General features: G+C 42.0%; 1 protein-coding gene across 2 annotated transcripts in view; it reads right to left on the reverse strand.

The window, feature by feature from the left end:
* LOC124797912 (TM2 domain-containing protein almondex) overlaps positions 1 to 25039 on the reverse strand; it is a 129851-nt gene that overhangs the window by 35223 nt on the left and 69589 nt on the right. For both annotated transcript variants that reach the window (XM_047261042.1, XM_047261041.1), the window contains exon 4: positions 9915 to 10048. In XM_047261042.1, coding sequence (XP_047116998.1) covers positions 9915 to 10048 — 134 coding nt within the window. The remainder of the gene's footprint in view (positions 1 to 9914; positions 10049 to 25039) is intronic.

Raw genomic sequence — 25039 nt, forward strand, 5'->3', positions numbered from 1 at the left:
GTCGATAGACACACAAACAAACACAAACATACACACAAAATTCAAGCTTTCGCAACAAACTGTTGCCTCATCAGGAAAGAGGGAAGGAGAGGGGAAGACGAAAGGAAGTGGGTTTTAAGGGAGAGGGTAAGGAGTCATTCCAATCCCGGGAGCGGAAAGACTTACCTTAGGGGGAAAAAAGGACAGGTATACACTCGCACACACGCACATATCCATCCACACATACAGACACAAGCAGACATATTTAAAGACAAAGAGTTTGGGCAGAGATGTCAGTCGAGGCAGAAGTGTAGAGGCAAAGAAGTTGTTGAAAGACAGGTGAGGTATGAGTGGCGGCAACTTGAAATTAGCGGAGATTGAGGCCTGGCGGATGACGAGAAGAGAGGATATACTGAAGGGCAAGTTCCCATCTCCGGAGTTCGGATAGGTTGGTGTTAGTGGGAAGTATCCAGATAACCCGGACGGCGTAACACTGTGCCAAGATGTGCTGGCTGTGCACCAAGGCATGTTTAGCCACAGGGTGATCCTCATTACCAACAAACACTGTCTGCCTGTGTCCATTCATGCGAATGGACAGTTTGTTGCTGGTCATTCCCACATAGAATGCATCACAGTGTAGGCAGGTCAGTTGGTAAATCACGTGGGTGCTTTCACACGTGGCTCTGCCTTTGATCGTGTACACCTTCCGGGTTACAGGACTGGAGTAGGTGGTGGTGGGAGGGTGCATGGGACAGGTTTTGCATCGGGGGCGGTTACAAGGAAAGGAGCCAGAGGGTAGGGAAGGTGGTTTGGGGATTTCATAGGGATGAACTAACAGGTTACGAATGTTAGGTGGACGGCGGAAAGACACTCTTGGCGGAGTGGGGAGGATTTCATGAAGGATGGATCTCATTTCAGGGCAGGATTTGAGGAAGTCGTATCCCTGCTGGAGAGCCACATTCAGTCTGGTCCAGTCCCGGAAAGTATCCTGTCACAAGTGGGGCACTTTTGTGGTTCTTCTGTGGGGGATTCTGGGTTTGAGGGGACGAGGAAGTGGCTCTGGTTATTTGCTTCTGTACCAGGTCGGGAGGGTAGTTACGGGATGCGAAAGCTGTTGTCAGGTTGTTGGTGTAATGGTTCAGGGATTCCGGACTGGAGCAGATTCGTTTGCCACGAAGACCTAGGCTGTAGGGAAGGGACCGTTTGATGTGGAATGGGTGGCAGCTGTCATAATGGAGGTACTGTTGCTTGTTGGTGGGTTTGATGTGGACGGACGTGTGAAGCTGGCCATTGGACAGATGGAGGTCAACGTCGAGGTGAATCTGATGGAACCAAAGGAGTTGAGGTTGGAGAGGAAATTCTGGAGTTCTTCTTCACTGTGAGTCCAGATCATGAAGATGTCATCAATAAATCTGTACCAAACTTTGGGTTGGCAGGCCTGGGTAACCAAGAAGGCTTCCTCTTGGCGACCCATGAATAGGTTGGCGTACGAGGGGGCCATCCTGGTACCCATGGCTGTTCCCTTTAATTGTTGGTATGTCTGGCCTTCAAAAGTGAAGAAGTTGTGGGTCAGGATGAAGCCGGCTAAGGTAATGAGGAAAGAGGTTTTAGGTAGGGTGGCAGGTGATCGGCGTGAAAGGAAATGCTCCATCGCAGTGAGGCCCTGGACGTGTGGAATATTTGTGTATAAGGACGTGGCATCAATGGTTACAAGGATGGTTTCCGGGGGTAACAGATTGGGTAAGGATTCCAGGCGTTCAAGCAAGTGGTTGGTGTCTTTGATGAAGGATGGGAGACTGCATATAATGGGTTGAAGGTGTTGATCTACGTAGGCAGAGATACGTTCTGTGGGGGCTTGGTAACCAGCTACAATGGGGCGGCCGGGATGATTGGGTTTGTGGATTTTAGGAAGAAGGTAGAAGGTAGGGGTGCGGGGTGTCGGTGGGGTCAGGAGGTTGATGGAGTCAGGTGAAAGGTTTTGCAGGGGGCCTAAGGTTCTGAGGATTCCTTGAAGCTCCGCCTGGACATCGGGAATGGGGTTACCTTGGCAAACTTTGTATGTGGTGTTGTCTGAAAGCTGACGCAGTCCCTCAGCCACATACTCCCGACGATCAAGTACCACGGTCGTGGAACCCTTGTCCGCCGGAAGAATGACGATGGATCGGTCAGCCTTCAGATCACGGATAGCCTGGGCTTCAGCAGTGGTGATGTTGGGTGTAGGATTAAGGTTTCCTAAGAAGGATTGAGATGCAAGGCTGGAAGTCAGAAATTCCTGGAAGGTTTGGAGAGGGTGATTTTGAGGAAGAGGAGGTGGGTTCCGCTGTGACGGAGGACGGAACTGTTCCAGGCAGGGTTCAATTTGGATGGTGCCTTGAGGAGTCGGATCATTAGGAGTAGGATTAGGATCATTTTTCTTCGTGACAAAGTGATACTTCCAGCAGAGAGTACGAGTGTAGGACAGTAAATCTTTGACGAGGGCTGTTTGGTTGAATCTGGGAGTGGGGCTGAAGGTGAGGCCTTACACCAACAACCTGAAAACAGCTTTCGCATCCCGCAACTACCCTCCTGACCTGGTACAGAAGCAAATAACCAGAGCCACTTCCTCGTCCCCTCAAACCCAGAATCCCCCACAGAAGAACCACAAAAGTGCCCCACTTGTGACAGGATACTTTCCGGGACTGGACCAGACTCTGAATGTGGCTCTCCAGCAGGGATACGACTTCCTCAAATCCTGCCCTGAAATGAGATCCATCCTTCATGAAATCCTCCCCACTCCGCCAAGAGTGTCTTTCCGCCGTCCACCTAACCTTCGTAACCTCTTAGTTCATCCCTATGAAATCCCCAAACCACCTTCCCTACCCTCTGGCTCCTTTCCTTGTAACCGCCCCCGATGCAAAACCTGTCCCATGCACCCTCCCACCACCACCTACTCCAGTCCTGTAACCCGGAAGGTGTACACGATCAAAGGCAGAGCCACGTGTGAAAGCACCCACGTGATTTACCAACTGACCTGCCTACACTGTGATGCATTCTATGTGGGAATGACCAGCAACAAACTGTCCATTCGCATGAATGGACACAGGCAGACAGTGTTTGTTGGTAATGAGGATCACCCTGTGGCTAAACATGCCTTGGTGCACAGCCAGCACATCTTGGCACAGTGTTACACCGTCCGGGTTATCTGGATACTTCCCACCAACACCAACCTATCCGAACTCCGGAGATGGGAACTTGCCCTTCAGTATATCCTCTCTTCTCGTCATCCGCCAGGCCTCAATCTCCGCTAATTTCAAGTTGCCGCCACTCATACCTCACCTGTCTTTCAACAACTTCTTTGCCTCTACACTTCTGCCTCGACTGACATCTCTGCCCAAACTCTTTGTCTTTAAATATGTCTGCTTGTGTCTGTATGTGTGGATGGATATGTGCGTGTGTGCGAGTGTATACCTGTCCTTTTTTCCCCCTAAGGTAAGTCTTTCCGCTCCCGGGATTGGAATGACTCCTTACCCTCTCCCTTAAAACCCACTTCCTTTCGTCTTCCCCTCTCCTTCCCTCTTTCCTGATGAGGCAACAGTTTGTTGCGAAAGCTTGAATTTTGTGTGTATGTTTGTGTTTGTTTGTGCGTCTATCGACCTGCCAGCGCTTTCGTTCGGTAAGTCACCTCATCTTTGTTTTTATATATAATTTTTCCCACGTGGAATGTTTCCTTCTATTATATATATATATATATGCGGAGGGAATGTAAATAAAAACTTAATGGGGGTCGTTGTGGGGGTGTTGTGAGGGTGACATGGTATTAGAAAGTGGAAAGTGTAACATGAGACTGAAATGAAAATGAAAAAAATATATGTATGGGGAGAGATAAAGGTGAACTAGAAGGCAACTGGAGATCTGGTGTGAAAAAAGGCGAAAAAGTGTTGGTTAAAGCTGGGCTGCGTTGATCCCGTGGTGGACTTGGGTTGGTAGAAAACGATGTGCATAAAGGTTAGGTGGTTGTGTTGCCGCCAAAACACGTTAAAGGGTGGAGAAAATCGGGAAAATTTCGAAAAAACTACGTGTAAATGTATTAAAAGGAGTGGTTTTGTGGTGGCAGATTATGAGAATGATGCTAACAATTGTCTGACGAAGAAATAATGGGAAGCGGCTAAAAATAATCAATGATGTGTGAAAAAACTGAAATGGAAATAAAGTGAAAGTTATTAGAACTAGCCGAAATGGTTGCTTAATAGGTGAAAGGAACTGTTGGTGAACTAGAAACGGTGGATTTTATAGCGGTGGTAGTGTTGAAAGCGGAAAAAAAAATTTTTTTGGTTATGGTTTGGAAGTGTGTTACGTATTATTGAGTATATATAGGTGGGATAAAATTGTATAGTAGATTACGGTAAAAAGGAGAAGGTGAATACAAAGTGAACCTACTGGCAAAAACAGAAAGAGAAAATAAGATGACAGAAATGATTTCGAAATGCAACAGTGACAACAACAAACGTGATTGTTGTGTTCAAATTAAAGTATATGAATATAATAGAGGAAACATTCTACGCGGGAAAAATATATTTAAAAACAAAGATGATGTGACTTACCATACGAAAGCGCTGGCAGGTCGATAGAAACACAAACAAAGACACACATACACACAAAATTCAAGCTTTCGCAACAAACTGTTGCCTCATCAGGAAAGAGGGAAGGAGGGGAAAGACGAAAGGATGTGGGTTTTAAGGGAGAGGGTAAGGAGTCATTCCAATCCCGGGAGCGGAAAGACTTACCTTGGCCTTTACAAATGTCTGCTTGTGTCTGTGTATGTGCGGATGGATATGTGTGTGTGTGCGAGTGTATACCTGTCCTTTTTTCCCCCTAAGGTAAGTCTTTCCGCTTCCAGGATTGGAATGACTCCTTACCCTCTCCCTCAAAACCCACATCCTTTTGTCTTTCCCTCTCCTTCCCTATTTCCTGACGAAGCAACCATTGGTTGCAAAAGCTAGAATTGTGTGTGTATGTGTGTGTTTGTTTGTGTTTCTTTCGACCTGCCAGCGCTTTCGTATGGTAAGTCACATCATCTTTGTTTTTAAATATATTTTTCCCGCGTGGAATATATATAGAAAATCTGGACACTCTGTTGCCCATAAGCTAATAACCGACTTTCTGTGTGACATAAAATTAAATATAGGAAACCTAAAATTAGTAAAGACAAGAGACAGGCAAGACTGTACACATTTCTTCAATGTCGTCGCCTAATACTGAAAAAGCTGTTAATACAAATAGTATCCAAGACTGGTGTGGTTACTCAATCTCATTACGTCTATGTTAGCACTGTGTGACTGGATAAAACAAAATAGGCCTTTCTAATATTCCAGCAATTGTAACACACACCAAATAAGAGAGACTGTTTAGGTAATAATGATTATTTTTATAGTATGACAATATAATTCACAAAGTACCAATACGAAATACCTATTTGGCCTACTACAATCAAAAAGCTTTATGTTACGAAATAGTTTCACATTTCATTCATATACTCCAGTTTCTCATGCATGACACCGAAAAGTGGTAAAACGAAATTTTTGTATAAATTTGTCTGATGCCCAGTTTCTTCTCCATCCTCGTTCTAACAAACAATCTTGTCATCACTAATTCTGTAACTATTCCTACCACTGTCAAAACTCATTCTCCACTAACCTTTACAAACCCTGCCACAATCACCGGTTTAGGTATCCAGTGATTATTCTCCGGTTAGGCGCTATTACACGTTAGTGCAATGCGTTTTCTGCACTACTCCCAGAATGAAACTTAAGCGGGTGCTAGCCGGGATCTACAAATGGCCCTGTCTAGTGTAGCGATCTGGCCAAAAATTCTCTGTCGGATTTCACTTTCTTGGATACACCAAGAAGATAATACATAATCTGTTTTACCTGTTATTACTCTTAGTCGATTATTTCCACTCTGGTAGTCTGAATCTATGGATTTCGCTAGTAATTATGACAACACTGACTATTTGCAAACCAAATCAACCACATAAACAAGCAGCAGTTGGCATTCACCAGTTCGGCTTTATTCCGCTTAGCTCGTATAGCCCCATCCTGTTTCATCCACAGGAAAGTTCATTTCTAGATGCAACGAGAATTCCCCTGGCAGAGACATCACATACACTATGCACACATTCAAAAATCAACTTACGATTCATTCAGAAATCAACTTAGAATGTGTTCAAAAATCAGCAGGAGTGCGTTTCAAAATCACATGAATAATCGATGGACCGACGTGTGCTGGATGCTAGGTACTTTGTGAAACAAGTTTTTTCCTCAAGAATATGAATTTTCCCCCTCCCCCAAAATTTCCACCCGGCTCAGATACCCCGGTTATGTCACTCAAAGGATGACACTGCTGGTACTACACGTATGGCCTCTCTCTGCAATCATATTCATTATTTGTAGACCTTATTTCGAAAAGGTACACAGTCCAGTCTAGCCACTGTCACGAATGACGACGATGATTAAATGAGGAGGACAACACAAACACCCAGCCCCTGGGCAGAGAAAATCCCCAACCCAAATGATAATCAAATTCAGGATCCCGCCATACAGAGGCAGCATCGCTTAGTACACAGTGATCTTCAACCTCTTATGTCAAGATTAATTTGGACAATTTTTTCTGGATGTTTCAATTTTCTCACAGTTAATACACAAAACTGAAGGGAATGAAATGTTTTTTGCATGTTAAGCAATGAATGGGGAGGAATTGAATTTTGACCTCATCACATTTTACTACAGTAATTGTATGTCATGATGTACCATCCACCATTATTTGCTTATTATATATGAGAAGTTAGCTTAGGGGGCGGGGGGGGGGAGCAAAGGAGAGGGAGAGAGACAAGAAGAAAGGGTGAGGAAAGGAAAGGGGGGGGGAGAGAGAGAGGGAGAGAGGGAGAGAGGGAGAGAGGGAGAGAGGGAGAGAGGGAGAGAGAGTGTGGAATGATTGGGTGGAGAGGAGGAGGATCACGATTGAAGGGAGGTTGGAACTGTTTTAAACAAATTCTACACATGGTTTTGGTTGGCTGTTGAAGAAATGTATCCACTGCAGATAATGGGTACAGAAAAGAAGGTCCTTTAGAAATATGGCATGGCTGAACTTAGGTTTAGGGCTAAAGGTGAGGCTTTTAGAAAATACTGTGACTTCTGCAGGGGTCAGAGTTTTGACAGGAAAGTTGACAACAGAGTTACAGAGTCAGTGTTCAGGAGCAGTGTGTTTCAAGGAGAGCAGAGGAAGAGGAAAGCAGTTGTCAAAATTTACCGATAATACTACCAGAAGTTTTACTGACAGACAATATCGTACCCAGCTTATCCATAAACAGATCTCCTGTTACATCACCTCTGACACTGTGAAACGTGTTAACTTGTCACTGACCTGCACCCCCACTGATCATCTAATATTACTCTGGCCTTGAGAAGCTCAATCACATCCTTCACCAGGGCTTTGACTACCTCTCATCATGCCCTGAGATGAGTGACATTCTACCTAAAATCCTAACAGAATCACAGAATTTGTTTTGCCACGCACCCAACCAACAACCTTGCCCATCCCTATTGCAGCAATCCTGTGCCCACTCCTGTACCCTTGGAGTCATTCCCTTCTGTTGGACCTGGTGCAAGACCTGTTCCGTACACCAACATACCACCTCCAGTTAAAGGCATTTCCTACCGTATAAAAGGCTGGGCCATGTATGAGAGCAGCCATGTTATATATAGGCTATGCTGTGTAAACAGTACAGCATTTTATGTGGGCATGGTAACGAATCAACTATCTACTCACACGAATGGCCACCGCCAAACTGTGGCAAACTGCAAACATGGCCATCTAGCCACCAAAAATGCTGCGCACCACAATGCAAATAATGATCAACAGATGCTTCATTACGCAAGTTATCTGGATACTCACTCTCAGCACTAGCTTCTCTAAACTATGCAGTGGGAATTATCTGTCCAGCATATGCTGCACTCTCACAATCCCCCTTGCCTAAACCTACACTAACCTGTTTCCTCATCTTACTTTTTCCCCTTCTTTCTTCTGTCAATATCTCTACACCAATCCTTCACTGTCCAGCTCATGTACTGCGTTCTCCCCCAACTCCCCCCCCCCCCCCCCCCCTCATGTGGGCTGGCTATCGCTCCCTTCCCCTCCTTCCGGTCTCCCTTTCTCTCTTCCCTCCCAGTCTCCCTCCTCATCTCCACTTTCCTCTCCTTTCCTCTCACCTTCCCTCCCATCCCTCTCTCGACGCCTTATGTGCTTTACCCTCTGAACTCCTTTCGCTTTGCTGTGTAGCCACTGAATCATCTATAAAAAAATCTGCCTCACACCATCCCACTATACCCTACTTGCCACATGCATCCTTTCCTACACCCTCTCCACTTACATCTGCTCAGGCAACTCTGTCCTCAATAACTGATAATCAACAGTCAGCCTCACCATGGTCAGGGGTGTGAGTATTTGAATGGATGTCTGTCTCGTTGTGTGAGTGAATATGTGTACTTCTGCTAGAGAAATAGCAAGAATTTGAAAGTTAGCAAAATACTGTTTCTGTAGTGTGTTTCTAAGCAACACACAGTAGTCAGCTACAGCTGGGTGGTTGCCTTCCCTTTATTCTGCACGTTATCCACCCAGGAATTTCCACTGCTGTTACAATTTATGCTACTCACATTTAAACACAAAAAAGAAAAGATTTTTGACATGAATTTCACCTAGTTTGATACACAATTCACTAACTTCAACACATCCATCATCAAATTTAACAATTGACAGAAGTCTTTTTGACATTGGCAGTACCCAAGGGTAAGTGGTAATACAGTTGTAGCAGGAACCACTGTTACTTTCAGTTTAGTGAAAAATAAATAAAATAAGCTGATAAAACTGGGTGATCACCATTTGTTGAGACCACAGCATGGTTTTGTGTTACGAGATTTTTGTTTAAAGTGTTTTTCTCTTTAATTTTTTTAATTACACATTTTTCATTATAATAATTTTTAGCAATTGAAGCTTCTGTCTTGCTATGTATGATCATTTTATAATCCAGCATGTATACTTTAAAAGTAACTGCTTGATGATGTTTCATAAAAAAGAAAAAAAGTGACAGAGCACTTTCCACGAATTGTAAATGTTGTTTTCAAAAAGCAACTTCTTCTCATAACCAATGTATATAAATGCTATGCGCCTACAAGAATTGAAGAGCAGTATTTTGTTGTGGTACCTACAAGCGATATTCAGACAAACAGTTATGCTGATGTGACATGTCCAGTTTATTTGGCTGGAGCTTTTGTCCACTGGCTGCCATGAGGACTCTGCTGCTGCATATAATGCAGGGGTTGGCAAGTCATCTCATTTCACACAATAAGTCACCAAATGGGTAGTGCTGTGCACCCAGCCTCCAGGAATACCTCTCACAGTGGAGGTTTCAAAGTAGGCCAACTGTTCAGTAGGTGAAGACAGAACTAACATTTGGGTACTTCAAGTGATTTGGGCATGTAATTGATACAGCTGCTGAGAAATGATCCATATCCATGCAAGTATGCTGATCTCCAAAACATGTCTTACACACTCACCAACATGATGTATGTACCCTGTAAAGCTTAAATGGAATTTCATATAGAAATAAGTTACCTGTTATGTTTTGCGCAAGTTATTGATGATACACACTGAAATGAGTCTAGAACTGCTCCATGAATATTAGACATGAAAAACCTTGGCACCAGATTTTTTTTCATATAATGAGCAAGACACCTCACAAATAACAGACATGCAGTCTACACATCAAGAGTTAAAACGATGCCTGAAAACGTGAAGCTAAATGAGTGATACAGTTTCCATCAAAGCTATCAGTTTTAGCTGCAAGAAACTTATGAATATAGAAGAAATATGATTTTAGAATGCTACTTTACCATAAAACATACCTGTAGTATGATTTAAATCTAGGTGACCCAACTGATTTGCAGTTGGCTTTATATGTACACTTATGCTCCCAGGGCTCTGTCTGGTAACAAAATTGGCACACCATTGTACGCTCAAAGCTTTTGTTGCCAGCATTCTGCAACACATGAAGCATTAATAATATTAATACTACAACAATAACTACCACCACCACAATCACCACCAATAATAATAATAATAATAATAATAATAATAATAATAATAATACTATATTTACGTTCATCCAATGCACATTTTTTTTTACCATATGCAGTATTCAAAATTGGGGTGCACATAAGATTTGATGGCACATTACATTCAAGCACAAACCTGAATCCAGTGTTCAGCCCTGCAACCAGGCGACTAGCGCGAATTTTGGTGTTCTCGTAAAGATAAGTCATTTTAGATTATAAAACATATAGTTTAGTACTGATTATGTGGTAAATAGGTGTATTAGTGTGCCTTTTAAGTGTACCATTAAAGGTTTCATTTTTATTTACGTAATATAGCAGAAAAAGCAAAAAGATCGTACAGTCGTATTTTCTGTTTATGTTTTGCTGCAGCAAATCTATATAATTTCATTTAGTTGTTCCTTGCTCTCTCCAGCAATTTAACTTAGCGTACCTCTTCATTATTTAACTAGCATTTCCAGCAAGTAGCGTAAAGTTTAAATTGTTGTTTCAGAAACTATGCACTGTTGTTTTTGTTTACACACAGTTGCGTATAGGCCAAATTTGTGGAACCATATTTTTGTGTTTATCTGTAATTTAACTGACTTACTCTTAATAAACTATTACGTTTATCATGAGTGAAAAGTGCTTAACTTGCTGTAGAATTGTTAGGTCGGGGCTTTGGTGTGATGGGTGCTGTAGTTTTTTCCATGTGGGTGACTGTAGTGGCGTGGGAATAGGCGAAGTAAATGAGACTCATCAGTGGTTTTGTAGGATTTGTAGTTAAGATAGGAAGATACTAGAACAGGAGGGGAAAATTGCCACCCTTCAGGCTGAGTTAGACAAGGCCAGGGGAGATCTTAACAGGTTAAGGAGGGAGATGGGTAAAGAGAGGTGGGAAGTGGCAACAGGCAACAGGAGGAACAGGCCTAGAACTTTGTCTGAAAGCTTCATGGTAAATGTGGAAAATAGGTTTGACCTGTTGCTTCAGTTAGAAGCTGGTGAGCCTCAAGCAGTTGCAGGTGTAGACAGGGCACAACAAACTTTCAGCAGCAAATTGAAAAGTAAGAATGTAGGGAAATCAGTAAAGAGAAAGGAAGTGTTGTTGTTAGGTAGTTCCCATGGAAGAGGTGTTGGCCAACTTTTGCAGGATGAACTAGGATCAGAATACCAGGTCACCAATTTTTTTAAACCTAGTGCTGGTCTGGAGCAGGTGACAGAGGATTTAGGATCACTTTGCAAAGATTTCACTAAGTAAGATACCGTGGTTATAGTGGGTGGGTCAGTTAACAGTATTGACAGAGATCCTGGGTACAGTATAGAGTGTGATCTGGCAAAGATTGCATCAGCATTGAAGCATACTAGTGTTGAGTTTGTATCTGTTCTTGGGCCCCATGACTGACCTCATTTGAACTCTTCTGTCAAGAGAGTTAATTTGGAGCTGGAACAGCTGCTTATGTCGTGTGCAGGGTCACACATTGGTGTGGTTCCTGTTGATTCTCTCTGTAGGTGGGATTATACTAGGCATGGCCTTCACCTCAGCAGGAAGGGGAAGGGTAAATTGGCTGGGGAAATAGCAGGAAAGTTAAAGGGGGGAGGCACTGTCATGAGTGGTAAAATACCAGTGGTTATAGGGTTCAGAAAAGACCCTTTTTTTAGGGTAGGGAGGACAGAAAGAAAGCAAATTTTAAGAGAGGTTAGAACTGAGACAACCCTTCAGTTTGAGAAAGAAATCAAAAAACATAATTCCAGCTTATTACATCAGCATTAACAGCTATTGGTTAAGAATTTTCAACAGTCAGCATATATTTTAACTCTACCCAATTTTAACTCAGTTAATGTGAAATGTCAGCTATCTTTATTACATCAAAATATCCGAAGACTGAGAAATAAAATTAATGAATTAACTATCTGCATAGATGAATTAGAGTCTTCAAACCCAGGTGACATAATCTGCCTCTCTGAACATCATGTAACCACTGGTATAGAACTTTTAAGTGTTACAGGGTTTAGGTTAGCATCTCACTTTTGTAGATCAGAAATGGAGAAAGGAGGAGTTGCCACATTCATCAGGCACTGTCATAAATCTAAGAACATAGACATTCATAAATTTTGCCTAGAACAGCATATGGAAGCATGTGCAACAGAAGTAGAATTTCACAAAAAAATCCTTCATAATATTAAGTGTATATCGAGCACCTGCAGGTAACTTTAATCTGTTTGTAAACCACCTTGAAGCTGTACTGGCACATTTAACAACCAAAAACAAAGAAATAGTGGTTGCTGGTGATTTCAATGTAGATTTCCTTAAAGACTCTCCCAATAAGAACTTATTTGAGCTAGTAACACTATCATTCAACTTAATTTCCACTGTAAAGTTTCCCATTAGGGTAGCCAATTGCTCACAAACAGCCATTGATAATATCTTATAGAAAAGTCCAATGAACAAAATTATATTACAAACCAATAGTCAATGGCCTCTCGGACCATGACATGCAGTTCCTTCTGTTAAATGTTAATACTGAACAGGAAATAAAATCTGTTAAATCTGAGCTCAAGAGGATAATCAATGAGCCAAAAATTGATTATTTTAGGACACTCCTCAGAGACATTCACTGGACTGATGTTTACAGTGCTCTTGGCATGAATGAAAAATATAACACTTTTGCTAATAAAGTGCTTACCTTATTCGAACACTGTTTTCCCCCAAAACTTACCAAGGTTAGAGCAAAGTCTACAAAGAAGCCATGGATTTCTCAAGGAATAGGGGTATCTTGTAAAACAAAAAGAAAACTGTATCTGTCAATCCAAAACAGTTCCGATGTTGATGCTATAGCACATTACAAGAAATACTGCAAAATATTAAAGACTGTAATACGGACGTCAAAGCAAATATAATACAAGAAAAAGATAGTCGTATCAGATAATAAAATAAAGACTATATGGGATATAGTGAAGGAGGAGACCGGTAGAACCAGACATGAAGAGGAACAAATAGCATTAAAAGTAAATGATACATTGGTGACAGATGTGTATAGTGTTGCAGAACTTTTTAACAAACATTTTATAACTGTTACTGAAAAGATGGGGTTGTCAGGTTCGGTAGATGCTGCTATGGAATACCTCAGAGCAGACATTTCAAGTAACTTCCATAATACGAATTTGACCCTCACTACCCCAACAGAAATAATGTCCACCATAAAATCTATAAAATCAAAAAAAATCTAGTGGGTATGATGAAATATCAACAAAGTTAATTAAAGAATGTGATTCTGAGTTAAGTAACATATTAAACTATCTGTGTAACCAGTCGTTTATCAGTGAAATATTTCCTGAATGATTGAAATATGCTGAAGTAAAGCCACTGTTTAAGAAGGGAGATAAAGAAATAGCATCAAATTTCCGTCCAATTTCACTGTTGCCAGCATTCTCAAAAATTTTAGAAAAAGTAATGTACAGTCGGCTTTATAACCATCTTATCTCAAATAACATACTGTCAAAGTCACAGTTTGGTTTTCTAAAAGGTTCTGATATTGAGAAGGCTATCTACACTTACAGCGAAAATGTGCTTAATTCATTAGGCAAAAACTTGCAGGCAACTGGTATATTTTGTGATCTATCAAAGGCATTTGACTGTGTAAATCACAATATCCTTTTGAGTAAATTAGAATATTATAGTGTAACAGGAAATGCTGCAAAATGGTTCAAATCTTATATATCTGGCAGGAAACAAAGGGTGTTATTAGGAAAGAGACATGTATAAAGCTATCAGGCATCATCCAATTGACAACTAATTACATGTGGGGTCCCACAAGGTTCCATTTTGGGGCCCTTACTTTTTCTTGTGTATGTCAATGACCTTTCATCAGTAACATTACCAGATACCAAGTTTGTTTTGTTTGCCGATGATACAAACATTGCAATAAATAGCAAATCAAGCGTAGTCTTAGAAAGATCAGCTAATAAAATATTTGTGGACATTAATCACTGGTTCCTAGCCAATTCCTTGTCACTAAACTTTGAAAAAACACAATACATGCAGTTCAGAACTTGTAAGGGGTGTCCCACGAGTATATGTCTAACATATGATGACAAGAAGATAGAAGAAGTGGACAGTGTTAAATTCTTGGGATTACAGCTCAATAATAAATTCAACTGCGAGGAGCACACCACAGAACTGCTGAAGCGTATTAACATATCTCTGTTTGCAATGCGAATTTTGTCAGACATAGGGGATATAAAAATAAAAAAGCTGGCATACTATGCTTACTTTCATTCCATAATGTCATATGGGATTATTTTTTGGGGTAATTCATCAAGCCAAGCTGAAGTTTTCCGGGCACAAAAACGTGCAGTAAGAGTTATATGTGGTGCGAACTCAAGAACATCCTGCATAAGCCTGTTTAGGGAACTAGGGATACTAACTACTGCTTCCCAATATATTTATTCCTTAATGAAATTTGTCATTGAAAATATATCACTTTTTCCAACCAACAGCTCAATTCATGGAATCAATACTAGAAATAAGAATAATCTTCACAAGGATTTAAAGTCACTTAGTCTCATACAAAAAGGTGTGCATTATTCATGAACACACATTTTCAATAACTTGCCAGCAGCCATAAAAAGCTTAACAACCAATGAAATTCACTGTAAGAGAAGCAGTACAATCTAACTTCTGCACCATTTCAGTGCAGTAATGTGTTCATTGTAAATAAGTATTATAGTAGTTGTATTACATGTTTATTACCTTATAAATAAATAAAAGAAATTTTTAATTTTAAATTCAGTTCATTAGTATTTGTAAAATGACTCTTTCATATAGTTTCCAGAATGAGATTTTCACTCTGCAGCGGAGTGTGCGCTGATATGAAACTTCCTGGCAGATTAAAACTGTGTGCCTGACCGAGACTCGAACTCGGGACCTTTGCCTTTCGCGGGCAAGTGCTCTACCAACTGAGCTACCGAAGCACGACTCACGCCCGGTACTCACAGCTTTACTTCTGCCAGTACCTCGTCTCCTACCTTCCAAACTTTACAGAAGCTCTCCTGCGAACCTTGCAGAACTAGCACTCCTGAAAGAAAGGATATTGCGGAGACATGGCTTAGCCACAGCCTGGGGGATGTTTCCAGAATGAGATTTTCACTCTGCAGCGGAGTGTGCGCTGATATGAAACATCCTGGCAGATTAAAACTGTGTGCCTGACTGAGACTCGAACTCGGGACCTTTGCCTTTCGCGGGCAAGTGCTCTACCAACTGAGCTACCGAAGCACGACTCACGCCCGGTACTCACAGCTTTACTTCTGCCAGTACCTCGTCTCCTACCTTCCAAACTTTACAGAAGCTCTCCTGCGAACCTTGCAGAACTAGCACTCCTGAAAGAAAGGATATTGCGGAGACATGGCTTAGCCACAGCCTGGGGGATGTTTCCAGAATGAGATTTTCACTCTGCAGCGGAGTGTGCGCTGATATGAAACTTCCTGGCAGATTAAAACTGTGTGCCCGACCGAGACTCGAACTCAGGACCTTTGCCTTTCGCGGGCAAGTGCGAGCACTTGCCCGCGAAAGGCAAAGGTCCCGAGTTCGAGTCTCAGTCAGGCACACAGTTTTAATCTGCCAGGAAGTTTCATATCAGCGCACACTCCGCTGCAGAGTGAAAATCTCATTCTGGAAACATCCCCCAGGCTGTGGCTAAGCCATGTCTCCGCAATATCCTTTCTTTCAGGAGTGCTAGTTCTGCAAGGTTCGCAGGAGAGCTTCTGTAAAGTTTGGAAGGTAGGAGACGAGGTACTGGCAGAAGTAAAGCTGTGAGTACCGGGCGTGAGTCGTGCTTCGGTAGCTCAGTTGGTAGAGCACTTGCCCGCGAAAGGCAAAGGTCCCGAGTTCGAGTCTCGGTCGGGCACACAGTTTTAATCTGCCAGGAAGTTTCATATCTTTCATATAGTGTTCATTAAAAAATGACGATCATTCCACTTGGGACCTGTGGAATGGTACATTAGCTTATTTGTTTTAGTTGTAAATATTTGTCATGTATTGTTGTTTTTCTGACATGTTCCATATCCTGGAGGACCTCCTCACTACAGATCAACTGGAATGAAAGTAAATCTAATCTAATCTAATCTTCACCTGCAACATCACTGAAATTTAGGTATCTTCCTTTACATCACAATTCAGTGTCATAATTCTCAGCTTCTTCACATCATTGTTAACCTATTACTACATACATAGGCCCGAAATTGTATGCAATCACAGAAAAATACCATATTATGCTACTTTCAAGTGTAAAGTAATTCACTGTGCTAAAATATATGGCAACAGGAGGGCAGGACAAGAATTCAATGTAGCTAAAAGCAACATTTGTTTGTGAAGAAACAGAAATTGCATTATATGCAACTATTGCTGTTGGAAAGAAATTCGCTGGCCCTCGCAAAGGAAAACTTTCTGAAGTAAAAGTTTTGGAATTTGTTGATTACAGGAGAAAGAATGGGTAACCTTAGACTATTGACCCAAAACAAACAAAGCAAAAGAGGTGGCTCCAGTTCTTAATACATCTTAGCAAAAGTTTAAACCAACCATGGATGGGTTGATTGCTTTATGAAATGAGAGGGAGGAGGAAGGGACCCTTAACTCTATGATGCTGTGCAACAATATAACAACAGCTTCCTCAGAATTTGAGAAAAAACTTCAAGAATTCTAGATCTACATCTACATCTACATTTATACTCCGCAAGCCACCCAACGGTGTGTGGTGGAGGGCACTTTACATGCCACTGTCATTACCTCCCTTTCCTGTTCCAGTCGCGTATGGTTCGCGGGAAGAACGACTGTCTGAAAGCCTCCGTGCGCGCTCTAATCTCTCTAATTTTACATTCGTGATCTCCTCGGGAGGTATAAGTAGGGGGAAGCAATATATTCAATACCTCATCCAGAAACGCACCCTCTCGAAACCTGGCAAGCAAGCTACACTGCGATGCAGAGCGCTTCTCTTGCAGAGTCTGCCACTTGAGTTTGTTAAACATCTCCGTAACGCTATCACGGATACCAAATAACCCTGTGACGAAACGCGCCGCTCTTCTTTGGATCTTCTCTATCTCCTCCGTCAACCCGATCTGGTACGGATCCCACACTGATGAGCAATACTCAAGTATAGGTCGAACGAGTGTTTTGTAAGCCACCTCCTTTGTTGATGGACTACTTTTTCTAAGGACTCTCCCAATGAATCTCAACCTGGTATCCGCCTTACCAACAATTAATTTTATATGATCATTCCACTTCAAATCGTTCCGCACGCATACTCCCAGATATTTTACAGAAGTAACTGCTACCAGTGTTTGTTCTGCTATCATATAATCATACAATAAAGGATCCATCTTTCCTTCTTTCTATGTATTCGCAATACATTACATTTGTCTATGTTAAGGGTCAGTTGCCACTCCCTGCACCAAGTGCCTATCCGCTGCAGATCTTCCTGCATTTCGCTACAATTTTCTAATGCTGCAACTTCTCTGTATACTACAGCATCATCCGCGAAAAGCCGCATGGGACTTCCGACACTATCTACTAGGTCATTTATATATATTGTGAAAAGCAATGGTCCCATAACACTCCCCTGTGGCACGCCAGATGTCTCTCCATTGATAACAACATGCTGTGTTCTGTTTGCTAAAAACTCTTCAATCCAGCCACACAGCTGATCTGATATTCCGTAGGCTCTTACTTTGTTTATCAGGCGACAGTGCGGAACTGTATCGAACACCTTCCGGAAGTCAAGGAAAATAGCATCTACCTGGGAGCCTGTATCTAATATTTTCTGGGTCTCATGATCTAATAAAGCGAGTTGGGTCTCACACGATCGCTGTTTCCGGAATCCATGTCGATTCCTACGTAGTAGATTCTGGGTTTCCAAAAACGACATGATACTCGAGCAAAAAACATGTTCTAAAATTCTACAACAGATCAACGTCAGAGATATACCTCTATAGTTTTGCGCATCTGCTCGACGACCCTGCGCATCTGCTCGACGACCCTTCTTGAAGACTGGGATTACCTGTGCTCTTTTCCAATCATTTGGAACCTTCCGTTCCTCTAGAACTTGCGGTACACGGCTGTTAGAAGGAGGGCAAGTTCTTTCGCGTACTCTGTGTAGAATTGAATTGGTATCCCGTCAGGTCCAGTGGACTTTCCTCTGTTGAGTGATTCCAGTTGCTTTTCTATTCCTTGGACACTTATTTCGATGTCAGCCATTTTTCGTTTGTGCGAGGATTTAGAGAAGGAACTGCAGTGCGGTCTTCCTTTGTGAAACAGCTTGGGAAAAAGGTGTTTAGTATTTCAGCTTTACGCGTGTCATCCTCTGTTTCAATGCCATCATCATCCCAGAGTGTCTGGATATTCTGTTTCGAGCCACTTACTGATTTAACGTAAGACCAGAACTTCCTAGGATTTTCTGTCAAGTCGGTACATAGAATTTTACTTTCGAATTCACTGAACGCTTCACGCATAGCCCTCCTTACGCTAACTTTGACATCGTTTAGCTTCTGTTTGTCTGAGAGGTTTTGACTGCATTTAAACTTAGAGTGAAGCTCTCTTTGCTTTCGCAGTAGTTTCCTAACTTTGTTGTTGTACCACGGTGGGTTTTTCCCGTCCCTCACAGCTTTACTCAGCACGTACCTGTCTAAAACGCATTTTACGATTGCATTGAACTTTTTCCATAAACATTCAACATTGTCAGTGTCGGAACAGAAATTTTCGTTTTGATCTGTTAGGTAGTCTGAAATCTGCCTTCTATTACTCTTGCTAAACAGATAAACCTTCCTCCCTTTTTTTATATTCCTATTAACTTCCATATTCAGGGATGCTGCAAAAGCCTTATGATCACTGATTCCCTGTTCTGTACATACAGAGTCGAAAAGTTCGGGTCTGTTTGTTATCAGTAGGTCCAAGATGTTATCTCCACGAGTCGGTTCTCTGTTTAATTGCGAGGTAATTTTCGGATAGTGCACTCAGTATAATGTCACTCGATGCTCTGTCCCTACCACCCGTCCTAAACATCTGAGTGTCCCAGTCTATATCTGGTAAATTGAAATCTCCACCTAAGACTATAACATGCTGAGAAAATTTATGTGAAATGTATTCCAAATTTTCTCTCAGTTGTTCTGCCACTAATGCTGCTGAGTCGGGAGGTCGGTTAAAGGAGCCAATTATTAACCTAGCTCGGTTGTTGAGTGTAACCTCCACCCATAATAATTCACAGGAACTATCCACTTCTATTTCATTACGGGTTAAACTGCTACTAACAGCGACGAACACTCCACCACCGGTTGCATGCAATCTATCCTTTCTAAACACCGTCTGTACTTTTGTAAAAATTTCGGCAGAATTTATCTGTGGCTTCAACCAGCTTTCTGTACCTATAACGATTTCGGCTTCGGTGCTTTCTATCAGCGCTTGAAGTTCCGGTACTTTACCAACGCAGCTTTGACAGTTTACAATTACAATACCGATTGCTGCTTGGTCCCCGCACGTCCTGACTTTGCCCTGCACCCGTTGAGGCTGTTGCCCTTTCTGTACTTGCCCAAGGCCATCTAACCTAAAAAACCGCCCAGCCCACGCCACACAACCCCTGCTACCCATGTAGCTGCTTGTTGCGTGTAGTGGACTCCTGACCTATCCAGCGGAACCCGAAACCCCATCACCCTATGGCGCAAGTCAAGGAATCTGCAGCCCACATGGTCGCAGAACCGTCTCAGCCTCTGATTCAGACCCTCCACTCGGCTCTGTACCAAAGGTCCGCAGTCAGTCCTGTCGACGATGCTGCAGATGGTGAGCTCTGCTTTCATCCCGCTAGCGAGACTGGCAGTCTTCACCAAATCAGATAGCCGCCGGAAGCCAGAGAGAATTTCCTCGGATCCATAGCGACACACATCATTGGTGCCGACATGAGCGACCACCTGCACCAACAAATATTTCATTTTGATGAAATTTTGAGTCCCTACTAGGGTTATGTTTGGTAATTCAAATTGTAACTGGACTATTTTTAGCTATACATTATTCAAATATTGAAATAGCGTTTAGTAGTGTAGTTCACATCTGCTGAGACGTAAATAATGGCTGAATTATTCGAACCTTACATGCAAATGGAGCTTTTATATTTTTTATTTGTATTTATTTACATGTAGGACGAGGAAGGGGGCAGATGGGTGCACCCTTCATGGCATCCGGAAGGACCCTTTCCACATCTGGAATGACTCCCCCCGGTATGCACACGGAGTGCTCATTGGTTTTCTTCCCCTCTCTTGCTGCCATATCCCTAAGGGGCCCCATTACGCGCCTGACGTTGGAGCTCCCAACTACCAGTAAGCCCACCCTCTGCGACCGCCCGGATCTTGCAGACTGAGGGGCAACCTCTGGAACAGGACAAGCAGCCATGTCAGGCCGAAGATCAGTATCAGCCTGAGACAGAGCCTGAAACCGGTTCGTCAGACAAACTGGAGAGGCCTTCCGTTCAGCCCTCCGGAATGTCTTTCGCCCCCTGCCACACCTTGAGACGACCTCCCACTCTACCACAGGTGAGGGATCAGCCTCAATGCGGGCAGTATCCCGGGCAACCACAGTCGTAGTCCGATCGGGGGATGCGTGGGACGAGCTGGCCGTCCCCGACAAACCCCCATCCGGAACCCCACAGTGATGCCCATTGGCAACAGCCTCAAGCTGTGTGACCGAAGCCAACACTGCCTGAAGCTGGGAGCGAAGGTATGCCAACTCAGCCTGCATCTGAACACAGCAGTTGCAGTCCCTATCCACGCTAAAAACTGTTGTGCAAAGAACGTCTGAACTAATCTACAGAGAGCGCAAACAAATCGACACAAAATTTAAATGGTTATTAAAGTACAAGATTGCCTAGTAAATGCAGTAATGCTGCTACTTGCGCACTGCTGACACACTGCTCGGCGGCGGAAGGAGACTACGCGATTTTACACTATTCAGGTACTAAAACGCGATGCTGCAACTCTCAAATACTGTAATACGCCCGAAATTTATGAATTAAACAATGCAAGTACCAAAAACACGCAAAGAAATTAAGAATTAAACTATGTAACAAATGAGTGAGCTAGGAGTATACGACTTGCTGCTGCAGCTGCTTATCCAACGGCGGCAGGGAGCACACTGACTGTGACCAACCGACACTGGCCGTTCAAAGCAAAAACAGAAGACAAACGACTACGCAAATTTACACTATTCAGGTACTAAAACGCGATGCTACAACTCTCAAATACTATAATACGCCAGAAATTTATGAATTAGACAATGCAAGTACCAAGAACACGCAAAGAAATTAAGAATTAAACTATGTAGCAAATGAGTGAGCTAGGAGTATACGACTTGCTGCTGCAGCTGTTTATCCAATGACGGCAGGGAGCACATCCAGCAGGATGTCATCACACTTCGAAACGAGAAGAATTTTTTGATAGGCTGCCACATGGATGATGCTGATGAGACACCAATTTGGTTTGATATGTCACGTAATTACATGACGGATGAGAAGAGGACAAAAAAAGTTACCGTCGAAATATCAGGGTGTGAAGAACAACACATAACTGTAACACTGGCTATCACAGCAGATGGATGCAAACTTCTCCCTTTCTACCTACAAACGTAACAGAAGCCCAAGGCCCCTAAAAATAAAGACTCTTCCCCGATGAAATTATATGTAATCAAGAAAAGGGATAGCTGACAAATTTTTAACACTCGACTGGCTCCAAAGTGTATGGGAACTCTGTCCGGGTGGGCTTTCCAAACTATCATCAATACTCTGTCTTGATGCATTTAGTGGTCATCTCACAGATGACGTAAAGAAGTTGATCCACTGTCTAACCAGTCACCTCCTTTCTATTCCTGGTGGAATGACTTACGTGTACAACCTCTGAACCTAAGTATATGTGAGACTTTCACAGATCACATTCAGGAACAGTACAAAAAAATAGATATGTGAACTGAACTGTGAACTGAGTCTTGACAGGAAAAATTAAGCATGCTGCATCCACATATTTAACACTGGGCTTCTGGTGCCAGGAAAAGCATCGCAGCACCAATGATTGTAAAATCGTTCAAGAAACGTTGTATTTCAAATACTATGGACTGCAATGTTGACAATGTGCTCTGGAACAACACAGAGGATAATGGTAAGAAAAAAAATCAATCTGTTTCTAATGTAGACTCCTCCGAAGATACCAGTAATGATCACATCAGTGAATAATGATGAGTAATGCCTGTAATTTTGTTTCCATGTCATGTCAGTAATCAAGATAGGTGTTCCTTTTTAATAATGACTGTGGCATATAGCAACAGGTCACTTAAAAATTGTTGTTTTGGTTGTTCATGTCTACATCTACTGTTGTGTAAAATAATTTTAGCCTACCAGTGATCTGCCAGCAAACAGTTTTTTTATGATTTTAATTTTTAAACTTGGGGCACGAATTATATTTGGTGGCACATTAGATTAGTGTAAATGTGGTAGCAGTATTAGTAGTAATAGATCATCTTAACCAGATTGCTCAGACTTAAGCAATAGATAGAACCTGCCAGCACATATGGCAATTTTATAATTTTTTGGATCTCCTCACATCTACAAACTGTATTGAGTGAGAGGTTTATCAAAATGATTACATGTGCAGTAACATTCTTCTTTTTAGTAATAAAAAGATTTCATTCTATGAATGCCTAGCAGTCTTGAGTTATGGCGCAACTAATTAGAAAAGAAATGCAATGTTCTGTAACTGGGAAAGCAAAAACATACATATAAATTGGCTCAGGGGTGGAGTGAAAATGTGACTTAATGCGAAGGCTAAAGAATAGCAATGCTGATAGCTAATCATGTCAAGATGGTGAATACTTAGTGCAACCTAGCTTTATGCTTGCTGGTGCTGCTGATAACTGTTGTTGTTGGTGTTGGTGGTTGTGGTCGTGGTGGTATCAGGGGATTCAACAGCATGGATGTCAGACCCCTTCTGGAACATTGATGTATGCATTTAGTGAGGTGAAAAAAGTTTTTCCTCACATGCATTCTTCTTGGAACAATGGGTCATGGACACACAGTGAAGACTATTCTGCAGCGTCTGTGTTTTATGGTGTACTATGCTGAGTCCTTCAGACACGCATGCATGGCAGAAGGAATGAAACTGCTATGATCTAGAGCTGTTTGAAATAGAATAAATGTGTTCACAACAGACTTCAGCTGCACAATTTATTGGCGAAGTGTAAATTTGTGCCAGACTGCGCTGAGAACCCGAATCATAGCGGTGTCTGTTCCAACAGACTTGCATGCAAGCAGGCAGGACGTAGACACACAGTGACATATGGAGGTTTGGGTCAGTCGAAGAGGTGTGCTTGGATGGCCGAAGTTGTTAAGATGACAGCTCACGTAGTTAAGGTGACATTTCACGTACAGCAGGTAACTTGGGTTCGCGTTCCAGTCCGGGACAAATTTTCACGTATCACCAATAAATTGCGCAGCTGAAGTCTAATTAATAGTGTTTGCAACTGTGTATACATTTCTTCTGCATTCTGGAGACTGAAAGACTGTCTGGCAATGACTACACAGATAGCAGTTGCCTACCAATATATTAAAATGGGCGATCAAATCAAACAATAGAAACTCTGTGATGGAATGTAGCAATATTATGTAAAGGATAGTTGCTACTCACCTTATAGTTGAGATACTGAGTCGCAGATAGGCACAACAAAAAGACTGTCAGAAAGTGAGCTTTTGGCCAACAAGGTCTTCATCGAAAATATACATGAGTGCTTGTGTGTGTATTGTCTGTTTTCGACAAAGACCTTGTTGGCCAAAAGCTTACTTTCTGACAGTCTTTAAGTTGCGCCTATCTGCGACTCAGCATCTCTGCTATACGGTGAGTAGCATCTATCCTTTTCATAAAATGGATAATAAAAATCAGGAATAAATATGTGCACCTATACAAGCATGTTAGCAGTTTTTCCTCATGCTTTAATAAAACTATAATAAAATAATCACCAAAAAATACTAAATAAACCAAATATTATACGAAGAAAGTGCTGAAGCTTAGTTCCTGGTACATGTGGCTGGCTGCCAGCTAATCAAAAACGGCAACGAGCCAGCCATTGTGTGAACAAATGAAAGGTGGTTAAAAGTTCTGCATGTGGATCTTAAATTGTTTAAATAAAAACCTGAGTCCATTAAAAATATGTACGTAAGAGAAATGCACAGTCAAAATTGTAAAACTACGATTCAGACAAAAATAGCTAGTTTGATCACCATTATCATGGTTTTCAGTCCAAAAACATGTTCAGCGTAGCTCTACAAGCTAGTCTACCTGTGCAAGCTGCCTCATCTCAGCACAACTACTCCAACAAACATACATCCATTTGAACCTGCTCACTTTATTCAAGTTTTGGTCTCACTGTACAATTATTACTCTCTACACTTCCCTCCATTTCTTGCTGCCTTACGATATGTCCTATCAAATGATCCCTTCTTTTAGTCAAGTTATGCCATAAATCTCTTTTCTTCCCAAATCTGGTTCAGTACCTCATCATCGGTTATTCGATCTACCCATCAAATCTTCAAGCTCCTAATATTAAATAGGATTCTATTGTGAAAGTGTGTCGGTATTACATTTATAAGTTAATGTGCTTGACTGTGCCGCTAAAGACAAACAAAATTAATTCTCATTTCAGTTTTTTGCCAGAATTATTTGCCTGACAAAAAAGCGACACAGAAGTAATTTTTAGGAAATTTATTTTTTACTGGCTGGCTTTCCACGATAGGGGGCACATTTTTTTCAAGATATAAGCAATAAACTGACCAAAAACAGGCTTCTCACTTTCTTTTGTAGTTTTATCCTCGATATTTTATCACTTGTTTTGACAGCAAGCCACAAATTTGTTTTCAGCATCCCAAAAA

This window comes from Schistocerca piceifrons, chromosome 5 (genome assembly GCF_021461385.2).
Source record: "Schistocerca piceifrons isolate TAMUIC-IGC-003096 chromosome 5, iqSchPice1.1, whole genome shotgun sequence".
Classification (NCBI taxonomy): domain Eukaryota; kingdom Metazoa; phylum Arthropoda; class Insecta; order Orthoptera; family Acrididae; genus Schistocerca; species Schistocerca piceifrons.